This window comes from Pezoporus wallicus, unplaced genomic scaffold (assembly GCF_028554395.1).
Source record: "Pezoporus wallicus isolate ANWC-B61680 ecotype Strahan unplaced genomic scaffold, APGP_CSIRO_Pwel_v1 contig_3486, whole genome shotgun sequence".
Classification (NCBI taxonomy): Eukaryota; Metazoa; Chordata; class Aves; order Psittaciformes; family Psittacidae; genus Pezoporus; species Pezoporus wallicus.
In genome coordinates, this window is record NW_026642292.1 from 6,153,312 (window position 1) to 6,172,606 (window position 19,295).

General features: G+C 47.4%; 1 protein-coding gene and 1 long non-coding RNA gene across 4 annotated transcripts; one reads left to right on the forward strand and one right to left on the reverse strand.

Moving 5' to 3' along the window:
• Positions 1 to 900: 900 nt before the first annotated feature.
• Positions 901 to 15,058, reverse strand: LOC130609536 (uncharacterized). Its single transcript, XR_008974807.1, has 3 exons — positions 14,919 to 15,058; positions 2,042 to 2,208; positions 901 to 1,202 (listed from the first exon to the last, which is right to left on the reverse strand). It is a non-coding gene; the product is annotated as an uncharacterized LOC130609536 (long non-coding RNA).
• Positions 12,138 to 14,960, forward strand: NKX2-8 (NK2 homeobox 8). Of its 3 annotated transcripts, none has more exons than XM_057428599.1 (3): positions 12,138 to 12,387; positions 13,069 to 13,214; positions 14,416 to 14,960. In XM_057428599.1, exons 1-3 carry the CDS (start codon positions 12,242 to 12,244, stop codon positions 14,958 to 14,960), a joined length of 837 nt encoding a protein of 278 aa, XP_057284582.1. In that variant the 5' UTR covers positions 12,138 to 12,241. The 3 variants fall into 3 exon arrangements, with proteins under 3 accessions (XP_057284582.1, XP_057284583.1, XP_057284584.1); XM_057428600.1 differs by having other exon boundaries at positions 12,138 to 12,327; XM_057428601.1 differs by lacking the exon at positions 12,138 to 12,387 and having other exon boundaries at positions 12,742 to 13,214.
• Positions 15,059 to 19,295: the final 4,237 nt, after the last annotated feature.

The following is a 19,295-nucleotide window of genomic DNA, read 5'->3' on the forward strand; positions in this document are numbered from 1 at the left end:
TGAATCTCTTCTCTGCCCAGCCTGTAGCTGTGCCTGGGATTGCTTCGACCCAGGTGTAGGACCTTGCACTTGGCATGGTTAAACTTCATGAGGTTGGCATCAGCCCACCTCACAAGTGTGTCAAGGTCCCTCTGGATGGCATTCCTTCCCTCCAGCGTATCAACCGAACCACACAGCTTGGTGTCATCGGCAAACTTGCTGAGGGCGCACTCAATCCCACTGTCCATGTCAGCGACGAAGATGTTAAACAAGACCGGTCCCAACAGAGATCCCTGAGGGACACCACTCGTTACTGGTCTCCAGCAGGACATTGAGCCATTGACCAGCAGGTCAAAGGAGGTGATCCTGCCCCTCTACTCTGCTCTTGTGAGACCTCACCTGGAGTATTGTGTGCAGTTCTGGTGTCCTCAACATAAAGAGGACATGGAACTGTTGGAACAAGTCCAGAGAAGGGCCACGAGGATGATCAGGGGACTGGAGCACCTCCCGTATGAAGACAGGCTGAGGAAGTTGGAGCTGTTCAGCCTGGAGAAGAGAAGGCTGCATGGAGACCTCATGGCATCCTTCCAGTGTCTGAAGGGGGCCTATAGGATGCTGGAGAGGGACTCTTCATTAGAGACTGTAGTGATAGGACAAGGGGTAACGGGTTAAAACTTAAACAGGGGAAGTTTAGATTGGATATAAGAAGGAAATTCTTTCCTGTTAGGGTGGTGAGGCACTGGAATGGGCTGCCCAGGGAGGTTGTGAATGCTCCATCCCTGGCAGTGTTCAGGACCAGGTTGGACGAGGCCTTGGGTTATACGATTTAGCATAAGGTGTCCTTGCCCACGGCAGGGGGGTTAGAACTATATGATCTTAGGGTCCTTTCCAACCCTAACTGTTCTATGATTCTATAATATTGATTTTGGTGTGCTTGAGTTGGTATAATAACATAAATGCAATTATGCTAATAAAATCTATTAGCAGTCATGCTGGCCAGTGAGTGTTATGTCTTCACAATGGACTAAAAATCCAGGCTCTGACTCTGTATTGCACTACTATGTTTTATAGTCAGTGTAACTCAAATGATTGGATTAGAGATGCAGAAGAATAATCTGAAGATTCTCTAAGCTAGGCCCCCTTTCACTGGGTGCAGTACCCAAAATGTAACAGGAACTTCACATGTTAGTTATAGGTGAATTCTGAAGCCTGAGTTGCTGGATCTGGAAAAGGAAAGGGAAAATATTGCTGTAGTGGTTACTACACAAGCGAAAGACCAAACAGAGCATATGAGATCAAAAATGAGGCAGGAAGAACACAAACTTAAACACTGTGCATACAAAAGATTAATTACATAAAATAAAAGCTGGAAGAAATAAAAGAGCCAAACAAGGCAGTACAGGAAATTTCTAAAAATGTTGCCGTTGACACTAAAGAAAGACAGAGAATATTCTGCCTGCAGCTGCAGTACAGCTGCCACAGCCAAACAAAATGAAACCCTCTGAAGACCAAAAACCATAATAAACTGAAACATTGTTTAAGTGAAGCAGTATCTTTTCTCTGCATCCTGAGCCAAATACTTACTAAATCAGGATGCAAGCGTAGCTTGGGAGCACCCAACGGCACAAAATATCTTTCTAGGATCAGGAAAGCTTAAGAACTGATTTTGGGGTGTTAAAATGCATCTTTTTGCACTCCTGCTGCCACTGTACAAATGAGACTTCGGCCCTGTTTCTTCTATCTCCTTTTCAAGACTCCTGATGGTAGATTCTGAGACTTCTGATTCTGGTGACTTAAACCACCAGAAGGTGCACATATACAGTTTTAAACTGAGAGTTGCAATGCTTCCTACTGGTCTGTATTGCCTGCTGTTTGGTGTTTCAAAGGGTACTGTACAAAAAGAGCAGCTGGGACTCTGTGTGCTGCTGGAGGTTTTCTCCTAGGACACCCTCCAGCCTCTCAATCCCATCTCAGTTGCACTTGGTTACCGAGAAAGTTTTGCATTTTTTATAAGGTGCTTATACTGATTTACAAAGGCTTTGAAAAGCAGAGCCCATGTTACCTTTCTGAGTTAGTGACTCTTTACTCCACTGGTCACAGGCTGAGGTCAACTGATACAGGTCTCTGTGCATCTTCAATACTGAAATACATCACTTTGGGTGGTCGCTCTTTCAGCCATTGTGCACGTGGCCCCACTGCCTCCTGACAGTACTGGCACTGCTACCTTCCCTGCAGTTAAAGTCCAAACGCAAGACACAGTTGTGTTCATCAGTCATTAGCTGGATACAAATCATTGTGATTTCTGTAGAATTATTGCTAATGCTGTTTTTTCAGTTGTTTCTCTTGAGTGCATTAAGATGTGTCTGCAAGACAGGGCACTAAAAAGAGTGTTTTCTTTTCTCCTCTGTCATTCTATTTTTATTTTCTGTTTGCAAATGTAATTCCCCCCCCTTGGTACAGCAGGATAGCATGCATAATGTAACTATGTGAGCACAGCTGAACTTTTTCCTGCTTTAAAGAAAACATTTATTATGGACCACAGCACAGGATAGCTTTACAAATCACTTCTTTGATTAAATAAATAACATGTACCAACTTCTCCCGTAAAGAAACATAATGTATTTATCAAATTAAGTATGGATCATGCAATCCTATGTTGACTATTCAAGCTGAAATGCTTACTAAATCAATGTAACAGATCAGAATTTACAGAAGAAGTCAAGCTTCTAAAGCCATTATTATTAATCATTACTTTAAGTTCTGTAAGTCCTTTTGATGTTGGGCATAATACAGATGATTATGCGAGTAGAATTGTAACTGTATTGTTAATCAATGGATGTTTTTGCTAACTGGATGAATAACAGCAAAAGAAAGCATATTCTAAAAAAAAAAAAAAAAAAGAAGAGGAAAAGAAAAGAAAAGAAAAGAAAAAAAAGAAGGAAAAAAAAAAAAGGTTGGAATGTGTCTGCTCCAGAAATAGCAAAGTAGCTTTGTTTCACTGATGTAACAAATTCCATCATACGAAAACTATTATACGAAGATTACTCATTATTAAAGGTATACCACAAGATTTCATGGTAATAGAGTGTTGTCATGGGATAAATATATTTCACTTTGAAATATTCTCCATAAATGCCTCAGTCACCACAACTTCCATTTAGCTGTGGAGGGCTGGCAGGAATGTTTTGTTTTAAAATTAATCATCCACTGCTCTTCCTTCCTGTCAGTAAGCTTAAGCACTGCAATATGAGGGAGAAAATCTTGGAACTGTTTTTCATATTCATCCAATGCCCAAGACTGGAGGCAGGAAGGGATATTCCAAAAACTGATTTTGGGAATATAACTTTGAGAATTTCAGTGAGAGCTCTCACTTAGCTGAAGTACCCAAAAAGTAAACTGCTCTAACTCTAGCAGAACTGAGCACTAAGTGATTAGTATTAGTCCTACAAGAAGCTAAGGAATTATCACAGGCATGATGATCAGAGTTATTCATTCCAAGTATTTTAATTTCGGAAGGATGTCAGCACACAATCAATCAACAGAGAAGTCATAAGATTATTCAGCTGAGTTTAAAACTGCATATGTGAAGCTGACTACAGACTCCTAAAGAAAACATCTGATGTACAACCTTACCCTGGGATCAGCTTGAAAAGGAGGGCAGAGATAGGGAGGGTCAGCAGTCATTTATTCACTATTAGTTATTGTGTGTTCTTCCAGCCCCTTGGCTTTCTGTCCTCCCTCTTTCACAGAGCCTGTGTGTTCAGGATTTGTCTGATGCCTCAGCCAGTTCCTTCTCTGACAAGCCTGCTAGGGGATTTGCTGGCTGTTTTTGTAGTGTAAGAGGCAGACATGGGCTCTGCCGTCCTGCATCTGCAGGGATTCACACTGCTCTCGAGTGCAAGCTGTTCCTGCCCACAGTAGTCTCAATTGGGGTGCATGACTCTGAATCATCATGCAAGTCCACTTAAACTCAAAAAAACCCCAAACCAAAAATATGTCTGTGAGTACTCATGAATGTTAACACCTCGCAAGGCAGCGGGTTGTGTGCTCAGCAGCTAAGTGCTGGCATGAAGCTGTGCTGGGATACAAGCCCACCAACAAGTGAGACTGAAGTGGTGTGAATGCAAATTGGATTTTCCTATGTTGCTAATTGCTGCCCATCAGTAAAAAATCCTTCTTTCCTATTTCAACAGTGTTAGTCCCTGGGTGAGAAATCACTCATGGATTTTTTTATTTTTTATTTTTTTTTATGTGAGCTTTGGCAGTTACTTTTTGGAAGCAGTGTCTTAATATGATGCCACTGGATCTGCAGGTGAGTAAAACCCCAAACAACTTTTCTATTGAGAAGTTCTTGCAGGAGCTGTTTCCACGCATGATTCATAACTTCTCTGCCTTAAGAACTGTGACCATTTAAAAAGCTTTTGTGAACAAAAGCACAGCACAAACACAAGTCCAGAATGAAGGACAAACACTTTCATGAAATACCTGCCCACATGCATGCTTATTTAGAATTTTTACAGCAATTTTTTTGTGGTTAATGTACTAGATGGATACTCATCAGTCATACCATGTACACGCACAGCAGTGGCATGAGATAGATGAATCTGGCCCTATTTTAAAGGCAAGGAAATAGATCAAGGAAGTGAAGCCGTGTGGGATGAGAGTGGCAGAGCCAAAGTTAGGTTTCAGATCTTACTCTATTCTCATCTAACACATGCTCTTTCAGACCATGTTGCCATCTTACTAAAGCTGGACTTTGGAAATTACTGTGCAAAAGAACCTTTGAGAAAATAACTTGGGGAAACATTTATATTCTCACTGTATGTATAAGTAAACTAAATTTTTACATCTGAACCCAAACTGTATCTGCCTCACTATAATCCCTGTTGCCCTTTGGGGTGACAAATGTATCATATGACAGCAGAATGAGGCCCAGAGACTTTACTAGACTCTCTGAAAGCTTAAATAAGAGCTTAAAATAAGCTTAAAATAAGTCATATCTGAAAACACACTGGCAGCTATTGTCTCATAATCAAGTATTCCAGTCTGGGATGGTTTGAGGATATTTCAAAGCTTTGCTGTTCAGTTTTGATTATTCATGGCATTTAAGAAACTGCCTCAGGATTGAGAAATTACCACGTGTTCTCCTGGTTTCTTAATGCAATCTCTGATGGCAGAGTATGTTTGACACTTGTTACTGTTGGCAAATAACTGCAAACACGCATTAAAATGGTAACAGTGGAGAGTGAAAAAACAGGGCAAAAAGAGCTAAATCATGGGTTGAGAGAAGGGAAGAAAACCAGAAGAGAGCTGCGGAGACAGACACAGAGGAATGAAAGAAGATTAATCATCTACTGTGAGGTTTAAAGACAGTCAAATTTTGATCATCAAAAGTGTGGCTATATACTTTAATGTATAAAATGTGTAAAGTTCGATGTGTGTAGTTTGCTGCTTCTTAGTTTGGAAGCTTGTTGTATGTATAGCTTCTAGCTGCCCTGTTTAAAACATACATATTCGGGAGCAAAAAAGCGGCTCACTATCAAGTCAGATCAAAGCTGAAAAATTCAGATGTGGATTTGTCATTACATGTGGAAATGGGGACTTTTGGATCTGGGTAAAGTGAAACATAAAAGCCAATTTTATTGCTATAGAATGGAAGTGACTCTTTCCCCTGTAAACTACCTTGTGGTAACTTGTACAGCTAAAGCATCTCTGTCACTCATTGTGTGGCATAGCCGAACCAGCACTGCTTCACCCAGCTGAATGCTCTTGAAGTCAGCAGTTACCTTAGTCAACATTTTAAAGCCAGTTGTAGTCAACAGTGTGTAAATGAAATGAGAATTCAGTCTGAGGATGGCAAGAAACTATGTACTGAAATTTTAAATTTACTTTCTCTGCTCACATCTTTTTACCTGAAGTATCAGGGACAAATCTATACAGTTCTGGGAACAGCCAAAAAACACCTTTTCCTTAACATTTTCAGCTGGGAACTAAAAATTACCTTTTTTTTTGCCTGATTTCCCAAAGTGCAAGCCTCACATAAGCTTACTTTCTGTCTGCCGTCTACAAAAAAAAAAACAAATAAACGAATAAAACAAAACAACCAAATTTGATAAATGTTTAGAAGTCTCAAACCCAGTTGTGATCACAGGAGGTTTGTGAGCTCTCATAGCTTGAGAAAAACCCCAACTTACTGGCCCACTGACAGGAAACAAATATTTGGCTTGGCAGCCTGCTTGCCAATCAGTGAATGTGATGGCCAGTCAGTTGGTGTGTACTTAACCAAATCACTGCTGCCTCTTGGTGACTTGGTATGCCACAGAAGAAGAAAATATTCACTTGTGAAAATAATAAAATGACCTTTTAAAAGTCTGCAATTTTGGCCTCCAGTTTTATTCTAATAGAGGTCATGCATCAGAATTCAATAGAATGTAACCAATGGAGGATATTTATCAGGATTTAATGATTATTTTTTTTTTAAATGTTATCTTACAACCCAGGACAAAGAATTGTACACTGAAATCAAATATATACCCTTGTAAGCTGTTCAGAGCACAAAATTACTTTTGTCTTTTTGAAGATCTGTTGAAAGTGATGGTGTTGGTGAACAGGACAGCTTCCCTCAGGTACACTGTTGTCCTCTATTGCAGTTTCTCAACAGCTGCTTAAGGACTTAAGGATTCACGCTGTTTCCCTTGCACCACCCACTTTAGTTTTGGGGCCAGACTCTCGAATGTCAGGCACCTAATTCCCACTGAAGTAAAAGGTGATTAGATGCCTAAACAGGAGGTGTATCTGGGGCAAGGTCACTGCCTGAGAGCAGCCCCCTTCAGTCGTTGGTGCTACTGGCTGCCCTCTGGGCTCCAGATATACCACTTCCACCCTGGAGCCTGCACATCTTGCACACGTATAACAGCGAGGATAACGCCCCCCCCACTCCAGTTACAGTGGCTGAATCTGGGCCTGAGAGCCATCCTGTCCTGGATATAGGTTGCCCTTTCGCTGGAATGTGCTCCTGCCCCTGTACATCCCATGCAGGCTGAGAGTGTGGTATGAAAATGGGGCAAGGAGGGGAATGGCAATGCAGACGTGGTAGGTACAAAGCCCGTACTCCAGACAGCTCCCAACAGAGCAGCCACCGCAGTTTCATGACCCAGGTAACTAGAGTGGCCCTTCCCCACTTGCCCAAGGAGAGTGTGCTGACAGGGAAGTGGAAGCCTCATCCCCTCAGCCTTAGCTGGGCTCCAGGGAGCCCAAGGGAAGGAAAGCCCAGGCAGCTGGACAGCCTAGCTCATGTCCACGCCAGTTTGACTCTACACAAACTAGTCCCAAAACAACTTAAAGAGCAGGGAGGGCTCGTCCCTTGCTGCTTTGCTTGCAGTCAATTTGCAAAATAATTCCTCTAGGATGATCACACAGAGCAAATGAAAAGCGCAGTCCTGAATCCTCCATTGCTGTGGGTAATCCCTGTTTCAAGAAGTAAAGTCTCTTGTTTAAATGCAGAATAGAAAAATGAGGGTTTCAGAGGAAGCGTAAGCCTTGGATAGCATGCTTTGCACGTATCTGATGAAATAATTTTTATTTATTTTTAATTAATGAGTTCTGTAAAACCAAAAGAAGATTGATAACAGAGGGAGCCATGATTTAGGAGAGAGTGAAGTTGAGCACACCAGAGAATAAGAATTTTCAAAACTGGACATGAAAGAAAGAAGTGTAGTTCAAATCTGTTGAATTTTTTAATAGGTTGAAGTCGATGTGTGTATGTACTTAGATTAGGAAATAGTCATAAAAAGAAGAAATCAAGGAGCTGCAGAAGAAGATGTAGATCGTTCAGAAGTATTAGGAAGTGGGAAAAGCAAATTACATTATTCTAGAGGAAAAGAGAGGCAAATACAACATACAGAAATATATAGAAACCAATTCTTCCTGCAGGAAATATTCCATGCTCTCCACAATATTGCCTTAGAAAATGTACCATAATGAATTTCAGCTGCAAAGCTAAAAGACAAAGAGCTTATAGTAAAATTCGAAGTCCAAAGCTGCTTAGTTGTTGAGAGGGAAAGATACCATTTTCAGAAGAAGATGAAGGAAAAGTGTGTAAAGTTATGGACATGCTCATTACTGGGAAAATGAAATAGAGAATTATTTGATTTTATAGAAAGGTGGAATCTTGCATTCTTCAAAATCAATCCTGAAATTCACATTCTGTGAGGTCAAGTTTTCTTTTCAGTAAAGTCAGTGAGCTGAATTCAACTCCCTCGTAGATACTTTGTTACACAGATTAAACCGTTAAAATGCAGTATGCTAGAGAAAGGACGCTCTTGGTCAGAGGTTCATTTGACAGCTCTGGTAGAGGGTTTTTTGTGATGTTTGCCAAGTCACTAATTTTCTGTGTCTCAGTAGCCAGCCATCAACAGAGACGTGAGCCTGGCAAGGTATGTTGTCTTGGTACCTTTTATCCCGCAGATTTAACCTACCACGGCAAAAGCATTCAGCCAGCAGCACAGACTGGAAGCCCCCGGCCAGAGGGCTTCTCCTGGCTGTCGGCGCTGCCCCTCGCTCGCCTGGCTCAGGGCCCTGGAGAGTTCATTCTCAGAGCCGGGACTACACCAACCGGAGCCAGGCTGCCACTTGTATTGATGTAAATGTGTTGGGTTAGTTTCCTCCCCTCTCTCGAGGTGTAGACACAATCAACTATTTCAGGAAAATGGCGGGTTTCTGCATCCCATATACATCGATTTGGTCAATCTGCTTTGCAGCCCTCCACTGAGCACCATAAATGAACCCATTCAAAAAAAAAAAAAAAAAAAGAGAGAGAGAAAAAGCCGCTATTTTCTCAGGTGTTTGGAAGTGTTTTTAACAGCGGGGCCTGTGAGGAGGGGAGCCGGGCAACGGCGCGGCAGAAGCCACAACGGGACGATCCGACCCAGCCTCGGGTCACACCAAAGGGCCGGGCTGCGTCTCGGGCTGGACAGCAAGCAGCGTTCCGCAAAGGCCCCAGGTTGCTGGGATGAGAGCAGCCCTGCCCGCGCTGCAGGGTGGCCAACCCGCTGATTGCAGGGTGGCCGTGGCCGCACGTCTCCCCCAGGGCTACGGCCTCCGGCCCACGGGGGGACGGGGTCGGCTTCCCCTGCTACCTGGTTCCCTGTTTGGTTTATGTGAGCCGCAATCAAGTACGCAGCTGGCGGAAAGGCTCCCCGAGATTAACGTGGAAAGAAACAAACATTTTAAATGTAAAATATTTTTTCTTTATCCTCTTGGAAAAGTGAAGATTCTTTTAAAAGCGCGGGAATGGAGGGGGCGGAAGTATTTCTGTGGATTTAGCTAGAAGGACGGGGAGGCCAAGCACACGAAGCCGACCCCTTCGGGGCCACGGAAACAGACTCCGTTTCATTTTGTAGGCCCGCCTAGACTCGCCGTAAGGGCGAGTAAGCGACTGACCGGCTACAGGATCGCCCTGCGGTCCCACCACCTCTGAGGGTAGAGAACACGCGTGGGAACTGCTTCGTATGTGTGGCATCCCCTGAAAAATGCCTGCCCCGTCTCATCCCCCGTGGGCGCCGTCGGGTCTCGGTGGCGGTCCAGAGCTACCAGTCGCCCGGCGGCACGGCGGAGCAACCTGAGAATGGCAAAGCCACCCCTCGGAGGGGCATCTAAGGATGCCGTCCGCAGGGGGACGGCAGGTCGGGGTTCTGTCGGGGAGAGTGCCCCCCGCCCCCAACGCCGAAGTGCCGCAGGAGAGACTGACATCTGAACCGGCAAACCCCGAGATGAGGCCGAGCAGCCAGAACTGAAAAGTATCTAAGTCGGTCCCGAACAAAACAAGAGATGAAACATTTCGGATTATGACGTTCTCCCTTTGAAGCGAACTATTTCCCGCAGATAACAATGCGTAGGTATATTTAGACAGCTCGGCTCGTCCCAGGAGAATGTGTCTTGCGCTATTTGAGAAAAACTCTAAGAGTAAGTGCAAATATTTGTTGCTGAAGAGCTCTTAAAGGTTGAAGAGTACCATTTACTTATTTCTACACATCAGTGTGGGCTAAGGATGTTAAATAGATTAAAAGGCTAAGAGAGGTCACTGAAGTAGACTCTCTCTCATCCTGACTTTTTTTTTCATTGGAAAGTTTTCCACTTTCTTTAGTGTCCTTGGCAAACTCCTGGTAAGAGCCACCTCTGATACTGTAAAAGTTTGTGGCTCTCTGAACCCCGGCCCCCGCCCCTCCCCTGGCCGCCCATCGCACCCCCCCCTCCCCCTCCCTCGAAACTCCGCTCTGTCCCAGGCATTCGGCAAATATTTGCCTGCGGGGCCGATATATTAATAAGCACTTCTCGGCCTCCTTTTATACTCGGGGCTCCCGGGAACGCGGGCGGCAGTGGCGCTCGGGCGGGGCGGGCAGGGGAGAGTAGAGCAGCCGTACCTGGCGAGGGGGGGCGCGAGGGGGGGCCAGGCTGGCGCCCACCTCCCGCCGGCCCCGGGCTGTCCCGGCCGTGACACGGGCAGGCGGGCTCAGGGGGAGACGGTGACACCGGGACCAGGGCGACAGCGGGAGGAGCCACTCCGCCGAGGACGGCCATGTCGTTTCAATTTAATCTCATTTAAAAAGACGTAACTAATAAATTTGTATGGACGGGGCTGCCGGAGACGTAAAGCAGAGTCGATAGTGGTTCAATCCCATTGAACCCTATTGAAAACCATGACAACAAGGAACAAGCTCCGATTTATCCCGGAGAGTTAAAGCACATTGTGGGAAGGCGTCAATCACCTATTATTCCAGATCTGAACAAATGCAAAATCTTGACTGGAACAAATGCTTCCAACAGGTCCGGGACATAGGGCTACATTTCCCTTTTGTTCACGGCCTAGCAGTTGGCATGTATTTGTGCTCCCCTCTCTCTGACCACCCAGGACGGCTGGGAGGCTGTGCTTGGAGCGGGGAAGATAACTGTTGTCACCAAGCACGCTTGATAGGTGGCTGCAGTAATCACGGCCTGGGAATCGTTCATATGGAACCTGCCCAGTCGCGAAGAAATATGCGGGAAGTTGGCCAAATGGAGCCTTGTGCCCAGTTCATCTCGCCCACAAATCTCGCCGATATAAATCTCGCCTTTCCCTTGTCGTTATTGCTCTGTTGACATTGTTCTCCTGAAATGCAACCGCTTCCAGAAGCGACGCCCGGAACAGGGTGGGGAGGGGCGACGGCGGCCCGCGCAACGGGGAGCGGGCCTACGGGGCGGCGGAAAGCGGGCACGGATGAAAACGATCTATAGACTACAGCTTATAGATGTCTGTTTGGACAGGGAAATTTGAGCCAACGAAGCCAGGAGAGTATCTCTGTGTGTACCTGGGTTTCTATTTCCGGGCCCTCAGAGAATCATCACAGGGTTTCGCGCCGTTTGTCCGGCGGGGCTGTGTCTTGCGCGCTTCGGAGGGGCTGCCATCAAAGGAAACTAGGAGGAGGTTAGGTGTCTCCTTCCCCCGAGGCTTTCCATCCAGCAGGATTTGCCACCCACTGGTTTTCTAGACGGGCGTCAGGTCCTTCCAGCGAAACGGGCTGGAAGCTACGGGGACGGGCGCTGCGGCGCGAGGGTGGGGAGCGTGTCGCGCTCCCTCCCTCTGCGGCCCCAACGCTTGACCCACGCTGCGCTACCCGATTTAATCAGTCACTTCTGCCCCTGCCCTGCCCCTGAGGACCGAGCCCGCCCGCTGCGGGTTTGAGTTTAAGCGGCTCATCGGGCTTCGTGTTCCCATGTCATATTGCTTTACAAGTCCTCCGCCGTCATCGAGGCTTCTCGGCGGGAAGGGGCCTTGCGGTGACAGGCTGCGAGGAGCCGCTTGTCTGAGGAGACTACAGCGGAGCTGCCCCCGGGCCCTGGGCCGTGCCCAGTCGCTGTCTGCAGACGTCTGGACAGGGGCTCCGGGCTTATGCGCTGATGCTTTCGGCAGAGGAAGCAGCTCTCGGGCAGCTCTCTCCGGGCGGGGATGGGAGACGCCCGGATAGATAAATAAATGCGCCGTGTTTGATCTTTTCTCCCTCTCTCCCAGTTTGAATTGTTTCAGTCACACATACATATCGCCCAATGATCACATATGCCCCAATACTCCTTAGTGCTACGACGCAAAATGGTGCTAAAATATATTTATCTCCTACCCCTCCTACTGACTCTTGCTCATGGACAGGCGAGTGTTGGGCTCTCTGCGTTTCCTCAGCCAAGATCATGCCATCACCCTTCCTGGGAGAATGATGCACCTTTCAGAACCATGCCCAGAAAGGCAAACTCTCCCCCGAGATCCCATCCCCTCCACGCACACACCCGCCAGCCTTCCCCGCCGACAGCTCAACCGAGGTGTGAAAAATCCCCCACTGAGGGTCGGAAACCTGCCGATGACAAGAGGGAGAATTGGAGGTAGCACGACAAACAGCCCGAGGAAATAAAACAAATAACGACTTAAATTCCTTCCAGGTTTAAAGAGAGAGGGAAAAGGGGGGTAAATAAAGAGGGAGAAGCGGGGACGGGGCTTTCGGCAGGCTCTGCGGATGTCCTGGGAGGATTCACTTTGTCTGCGGATAGAAGGGACGCTAGTAGCTTTAGTGGCGAATGGAGGGGGGTGGTTGTTGGTCATCCACATGCCACCCAAGATGTTATTCACTGCTAACAATTACCATTATCTGTCCCCACTTTTGGCTAATCAGACAGAATATGTAATGATGAAGCCTGTTTCCTGCTGTCTTTGGGAGGTAACGGGTTATTCTCTCATGGGGGTAGCGGGAGGGGGGGTTACACCTACTCCCATTAGGGCTTTAGCACTTGACTAATTCAGGTACTTAGCATCCTATAGACAGGGACGGTTTGAAAGCAGGCAGTGTTTTCAGTGGGGAGGACTGTTTATATAAACAGGACACCTCTGTAAACGACACTAATATTTGGGGTTAGGTGGCGATGGAAGGAAAGGTCCTCTTGAGCTGGGAGATTCCTCAGTAACCGGGCGCAGCCCTTTCCTCGCAGATTTTAAGGGAGGGAATTCGAGGTTTTGGGACGATATTTTTGGTGTGTGTGTACACAGCCTACCATGGCCACATCTGGCAGGATCAGTTTTACAGTGAGAAGCATTTTGGATTTACCAGAGCAGGATGCTAATAGCATAAAGCAAGCTTCTGACCATCACCACTCAGCGAACTACACCGGCTCGCCGTACCGAGGGTGGATAGAAGCAGACAGAAATCACTATCCCTGTGAGTATGAAACGGACAGGAATTCGCCATCTCCGCACAGCTTTTATTTATTACCCCTATTCCTTCGGGGAAGATGCAAAGAAGGGAATCGCCAGTGTGTGTAGCCCGCAGGATCGGGGAGATGCAGGATGAGAATTTTATAGAATATTGCTGAATTGCAACAATGAAACAGCAGGAATATCCCGGCCATGAGCTTAAGAGAGAAAATATTAATTTTCACACACACACGCGTACGTCTGTCATGTTCCCAGATACTGCAGAAAGCAAAACCTCAGCCTGTATCGCCCGTATCTCTGTGCTTATCTTTTAAGCTCCCTTCCCGGATTTGTTTTGTTTTTGTTGGGTTTTGTTAGTTTTTTGTGGTGTTTTGTTTTTTGTTTGGGTTTTTTTTTGTGTGTGTGTGTGGTTGGTTGTTGTTGGTTTTTTTTTTTTGTGTGTGTGTGTGTGTGTGTGGTTGTTTGTTGTTGTTGTTGGTGGTGGTGGTTTTGGTTTGTTGGTTGGGTTGTTTTTTTTAATTATTCTTAGTTTTTTTCCCCCGTTTCACTGTTGCAAGAAATCCTGCCTGTGTGCGCCGGCGGGATTCGGTCACTCCAAGCACCGCCAAGGGAATCATAGCACATCCCTGAGCCTCGCCTCACTGTGCCTAGATCTACACATCTGCCATGGTGGAGGGCAGGCTCCGGCCCACAGCCCCGTCTCCGTACAGCATTGGTCTTGCCTTACACACGTAAATGGTGCCGCAGATATAGAGCATTTAATGTGTGTGCATGGGGGAAGACAGTCCTTTGGATGGATGATGCGGGAGCCCTGCTAGGATAAGTTGAATAGTAAGGTAATCGAGCTGCTGAAGAAAAGCAGTAATGAAAGGGGCAGCCCGGTATTACGCTTTAGCACCGAAGGAGCACAGACGCTACCGGCCCGCAAGCCCCAGGCGTCCGTGCCCGTGAGGGGATCTGCGGCGGGTAGAGCCTCTCCCCAGGGCGTGAAAAGCCGGCTCCGTCTTGTGGGCCAGGTTGAATGTATTCCCGGGGGGGGTTAGCTCAGATCTCTTGTTGACTGTTGGGATTAATCCGGCCCCGTAAACAGCCAGGGCTCTGCCTGCAGGAGGTGCTTCGGCTCTCGACGGCCGCCGCCTCCCGGGTGGCTGCCCCAAGGCCCGGCCCCGGCCATCCCCTTTCTCTAACCCCCTCGCTGTCCTCAGCTTCCGACGAGAGCGGCCCGGAGCTGAGCTTGCCCGACTCCACCCAAAGGTCGCTCCCCGCCCGAGTCTCGGAGGCCGAAGAGAAGAAAAAGAAGCGGCGGGTGCTCTTCTCCAAGGCGCAGACCCTAGAGCTGGAGCGGCGGTTTCGGCAGCAACGGTATCTCTCGGCGCCGGAGCGGGAGCAGCTGGCTCGGCTGCTCAGCCTCACTCCGACCCAGGTGAAGATCTGGTTCCAAAACCACCGCTACAAGATGAAGAGGGCGCGGAGCGAGGGCCCCGGAAGCCCCCAGCAGCGCCCGCCCACCCTGCTTCGCCGGGTGGTGGTGCCGGTGCTGGTGCGGGACGGGGAGCCCTGCCGCGGCTGCCCAGCCAGCCCTCCGCCGCCCGCAGCCCGTCCCAAGCAGGGTTGCGCTCTGCCGGGCTGCAGCGCCCAGGCCGCCCTCGCCCTGCCGGGCTACCGAGCCTGCCCGCCCGCCGCCGCCCTCGGCGTCTTCCCCGCTTACCAGCACTTAGCGCACCCCGCCGTCGTCTCCTGGGGATGGTGACAGCGGCGCCTCGCCCTCCGGGGCCGGACTCATCCCACGGGCGCGGGGAGGCCCGCCCCAGCCCCGGACTCCTAGCGCGAGGAAGCCACCGGGGCACCGTGTCTGCCGGACTCGGGCGGACCGAGCGACAGAGTGCGGCTCCGGGGCGGCGGTGCTGCCGGCAGGGGCGAGGCTCTCCTGGGCAGCTTCCCCCAACGTCGGTCCCACTGAAGGCGCGGACGCCGGGTGCGGCTCTGATTTTGTAAAACCTCTGCTCTTCCTGCTCCTTTACCTGAGATTCCTTGTTAAAGACATAACGATCCCAGCGACGTAGTTTATTTTAAAATAGCTGCTTCTTCCAGTGACTAATAAAATGATTTTCTGGAAAATAGTATTTTTTTTTTCCCCGACGGAGAAGTGTAGGTTTGACGGTTGGGGTCTTTCGTAGGATAACCTCCCGTGCCATAAAGGCTGAGATACTTGTCTCGATCGCGCCGTCGGACTTTCAATTTCGTTTATTTTACTCACGTGCGCCGGTAAACCGCGAATAAAGTTTGCTACAAGCATCTCATTGTAAGCCGGGTAATATTTCCTACAGAGAGAGAGTGAACGCGGAGCCCCCCGTCCCTGGAGGAGCCAGGACTTCTCCTTTTGGGCGGCGGCGCCCGAGGGCCCGGCAGGGCCGCGGTTCGCTGCGGTCTTTTATAGAGCCGGTAAAAGAGGATCCAGAATTAAGCCAATCTTCCCGTTAGTCTGGACCTCTTCCAAAGATCTACCGAGGAAAGAAGAGTAGCCAAGAGAAAATAGTAACGCCTTTTAATACCCAGAGAATTACGTTTTGAAACTCTTTGATGAACAACTGATTTTATTAATTTTGCGGGGAAAACAAGAATATGGTTGTCCTGGCAGCGGCCAGTGGGGGAAAACCCTCAAAACCCAAACCAAAACAGGTGTCTGAAATACAGACCAGACCTTCTGCCTCCATCCCTCAAATGGAAACACAGATCAGGAACGAGGAGGGAATATCTGGGAGAGAAAACCCCATGGGGACTGATGCAGGCAACCTTCCGCCGAGGAGAGGCTGTCGAGGGAAAAGGACCCGGAGAAGCGGTTTGGTTTGTTTGTTGTCTTTATTCCCTGGAAGGGGATAACTTCAGACCAGATGTGCCTCTGAGATGTGTCCTGCTGCCTACACTTCCCGGGGAGCCCTCGGGGAGCAGGGATGCGGGGTGGCAGCATAGCCCCTCTCCTCTGCCCGAGCTGCCTTCCCCAGGGCTGCGTCCCCTCCCGAGGGGCTGCTTGGTTTCTCTTCTGACCTCCCTGCGGGAGGATCAGACCCAGGTGCAAGGCAGAGAAGGCTGGGGAGGATGAAGAGACGCCGGTCCTCCCACCTGCATCCCCTTCCCTGCTTGGGCAGGGGCATGTGCCAAGGAGGAGATGGAGAGTGGACCAGGCTTCTGGGATGGGCGGGAAGGACCGTTTGGGTTGTTTGGTTGTGGGTTTTTGTTGTTTGGGGTTTTTTTGTTTTGTTTTTTTTTTTGGTTGTTTGTTTTTTTTGGTTGTTGCTGTCTTTCTCCCCCTTCCCTTTATTTTTCCTGCTACCATCCAAAACTTTTTTTTTCCCCCTCTTTTTTTTTTTTTTTTTTTGTCTCAGCTGCTGGCCACCTTGTCTCCCATATGGATGGGGTTATCTTAGAAGAATCTCCCGGAGAATCGCTCCTTAAACCTCCTTTTGTCTTGGGGGTTGAAAAGACCATTGTTCTGCATGAAAAGGACCTAGACAAAATCCGCACTGTTTCAATTCAGGACTGTTTAATCAGTCCCTAGTGACAATTTTATGGGTTTTAGGCGGTACAATAGTATCTTTTAAAACCTTGTGGCCTTCATGAAAACAAAGGGCTTGAATTTTATGGGCTTACAACTCCAGTTAGAACAGTGCCAATGTGTATGGGAGATTATCAAATTTGTATCATAAAACCCCTTTATAATAAATTATTGCTGGAAGCTGGGGAGGGGCGGGGGAAGAGGGGACCCGGACTTCAAGCAGCGGACTTTGTTGCATGTAGTTTTAAAAGTGCACATGCTGCTTTCTGTCCTAACCCTTTGTGACCCAGCTGTGCAGCAGGACCAGCCGTGGAAATAGTGTGACATCGTCATTAGAGACGGAAACAAAGACAACAGGAGAAGAGCCCTCCTCTTCCTCACCCCAAATCTACCCTCCTTCAACTTGTTGAGGGTTTGGCAGCACCTCACCCGGAAGGCTTCCTCCCCGGCTCCTTGGTTATCTGGACTGCTCTCCTGTCCTGGAGCCCACATATGGACATAGGAAAGATCTGTAAAATAAGAGGTCTTCATTGTGTTACTGCTGTTATCAGTTATTTCTCGTATAGGCAATAGCAGAGGGTACTAGGGTGTCTCTTTTCTTCCCAGCCTCAGGCTGCAGTGATTTCCTCTCATCACCCACTGCAATGTCCACTTATATAGGTTTCCTTAAGCAACATGTGCCGTTTCTTAGCGTTGCCTTCTACCAAGCCCAGGGAATGAGAAAGGTGTAATTCTGGGTGCAAGCAAAAGCTGAGGTAGTGCCCTTGCAGGCTGAGGAGAAATCAGTGTAAAGGGGCAGAGGGAGGATGACAGAGTCAGGTTTAAGTACTTGGTAAAGCAGCCCCCTAAGTTTGATACATACAAGTAGAAAGAAGAATATATTAAATGATATGTCAATTCAATAGACTATGGAGGTCTACAGCAACAAGCAAAAGTTTTGTGAGGAAGATCAGGTGGACTGAAAATACTATTTTTCCAAAGTCCTGTCTAAATTTTAAGTGTATTTAGCAAGGAAAAGTCATTAAGCCATATCTAGGAGACATAACAAATGTCAGTAACAGCAAAAGAAACTTACAGCCTTTCTGTTATATTGGCTTGGTTTTTAATAAGGCATGAAATAGTCTCAGTTGTTGATTTGGTGTTTGAGGTATTTTTATTCCACCTCAAAAGATGAAAGCCCATGTAACCTCTGCCTTTTCTCCCTTTCTTTGGCCTGACCAGGTCTCACTCACTTTCACCCTCCAATTGCACTGAAACTAATGACTAAACATGCCACGGTCAAGTTTGAAATGCCACCTTCAGCTAATGAAAAGCATTGCTATCACCTTAAAACATCTTCTCAGGTGCCTTACTCTTAGTCAGTAAATAAAATATTGACTTTGCAAAGGTCCAGCCCTATTTCAGAGGGAGTCCCTGACCACATGTTTGTTAACTCAGTACTCAGGCATTAAAACAAAATGGACAATAGTTCTGAAAAAGCATATAATCGAGCTTCTTTGCAATAATTTATGAAACTGGAGTGTGCACTGGCCAGTGCATATCCATCATTTGTCTTTTGATGTACACACTATACATGTTGAAAATTGCAACAGATGATAAACATCAGTTCCCAAGCAGAACTCTGTTGTGTGGATTTAGGGAAGGCTCCTGGCAGCCTTGCAGTATGTATGTTTGGGTTAATAACCCATCTGGACTGTGCTGTTGACTAAGTGCATATCAGGTCTGTGGAGACTCTTTGGACTTTTCAGCCTTTCCTGCCTCGTAGCATTTGACAGGAGTAAGCTTTCCACCCCTGGTTAGAGTTCAGCTGGTACTAGAGGGGAACAGCGAGCTCACTTTGCTTTCAGAAACCAGTGGTGCACAGAATTATCTGTGGAGGAGCACAGGCTTCAGTGCCCTGGTACTCAGTGCCCTTCACAAACAACAGCTCATTGATTAAGGTAGTGTCTTACTGGACTCAAAAACTGCTGTTTCTTAAGAAGATGGGAACAGTGAGGATACAAGGAACAGCAGTTTCTGAGCCTTACTAATAGCACTCAGCCCTTTCATCAAAAACCCAGATAGAGCATTTCTTTTTTCTCAGCTGGTGCTTCCAACACTTGAGCACCAGTCCAGTCCCATATATATTGCCCATCAGGTAGTGTACTCCATTCAGAATTCCTGCCATGACCAAATAATTGCAAAGCAAAGACTCCACTACCTCTACTTGACATTAAAATAATCAGACAGAGTCAAGTGCTGCCAGCATCAGCATGGACAGAAGGATCCCAGGCACTTCACAGAATTTCCAGGAGGTTTCTAACTCATGTTAGCTAAAAGGGAACTTCCTGTGGGAAAGAAGGCAGTGGATGCAAAGTTGCCCATGTCAGAGAAGTTGCTCTATCTTAAGCCTAAAGCTCTGCTCAAGTATCACATAGGATTAGAGTAGCTCAGATCAGCAGTAACTAACATCGTTAATATGATAAAAAATCACTTACAGATCTGCAAGATTTAACATGGATAAGAGATGTCTGCCTGCCACTAAGCACAGAT

Bases quoted from the DNA above. Each gene is read 5' to 3' on its own strand.
- NKX2-8 (XM_057428599.1), top strand. From the start codon at position 12,242: ATGCCCAGAAAGGCAAACTCTCCCCCGAGATCCCATCCCCTCCACGCA. The intron at 12,388-13,068 runs GTAGCACGACAA...CACATCTGGCAG, and splicing joins GACAAGAGGGAGAATTGGAG to GATCAGTTTTACAGTGAGAA. The intron at 13,215-14,415 runs GTGAGTATGAAA...CGCTGTCCTCAG, and splicing joins AGACAGAAATCACTATCCCT to CTTCCGACGAGAGCGGCCCG.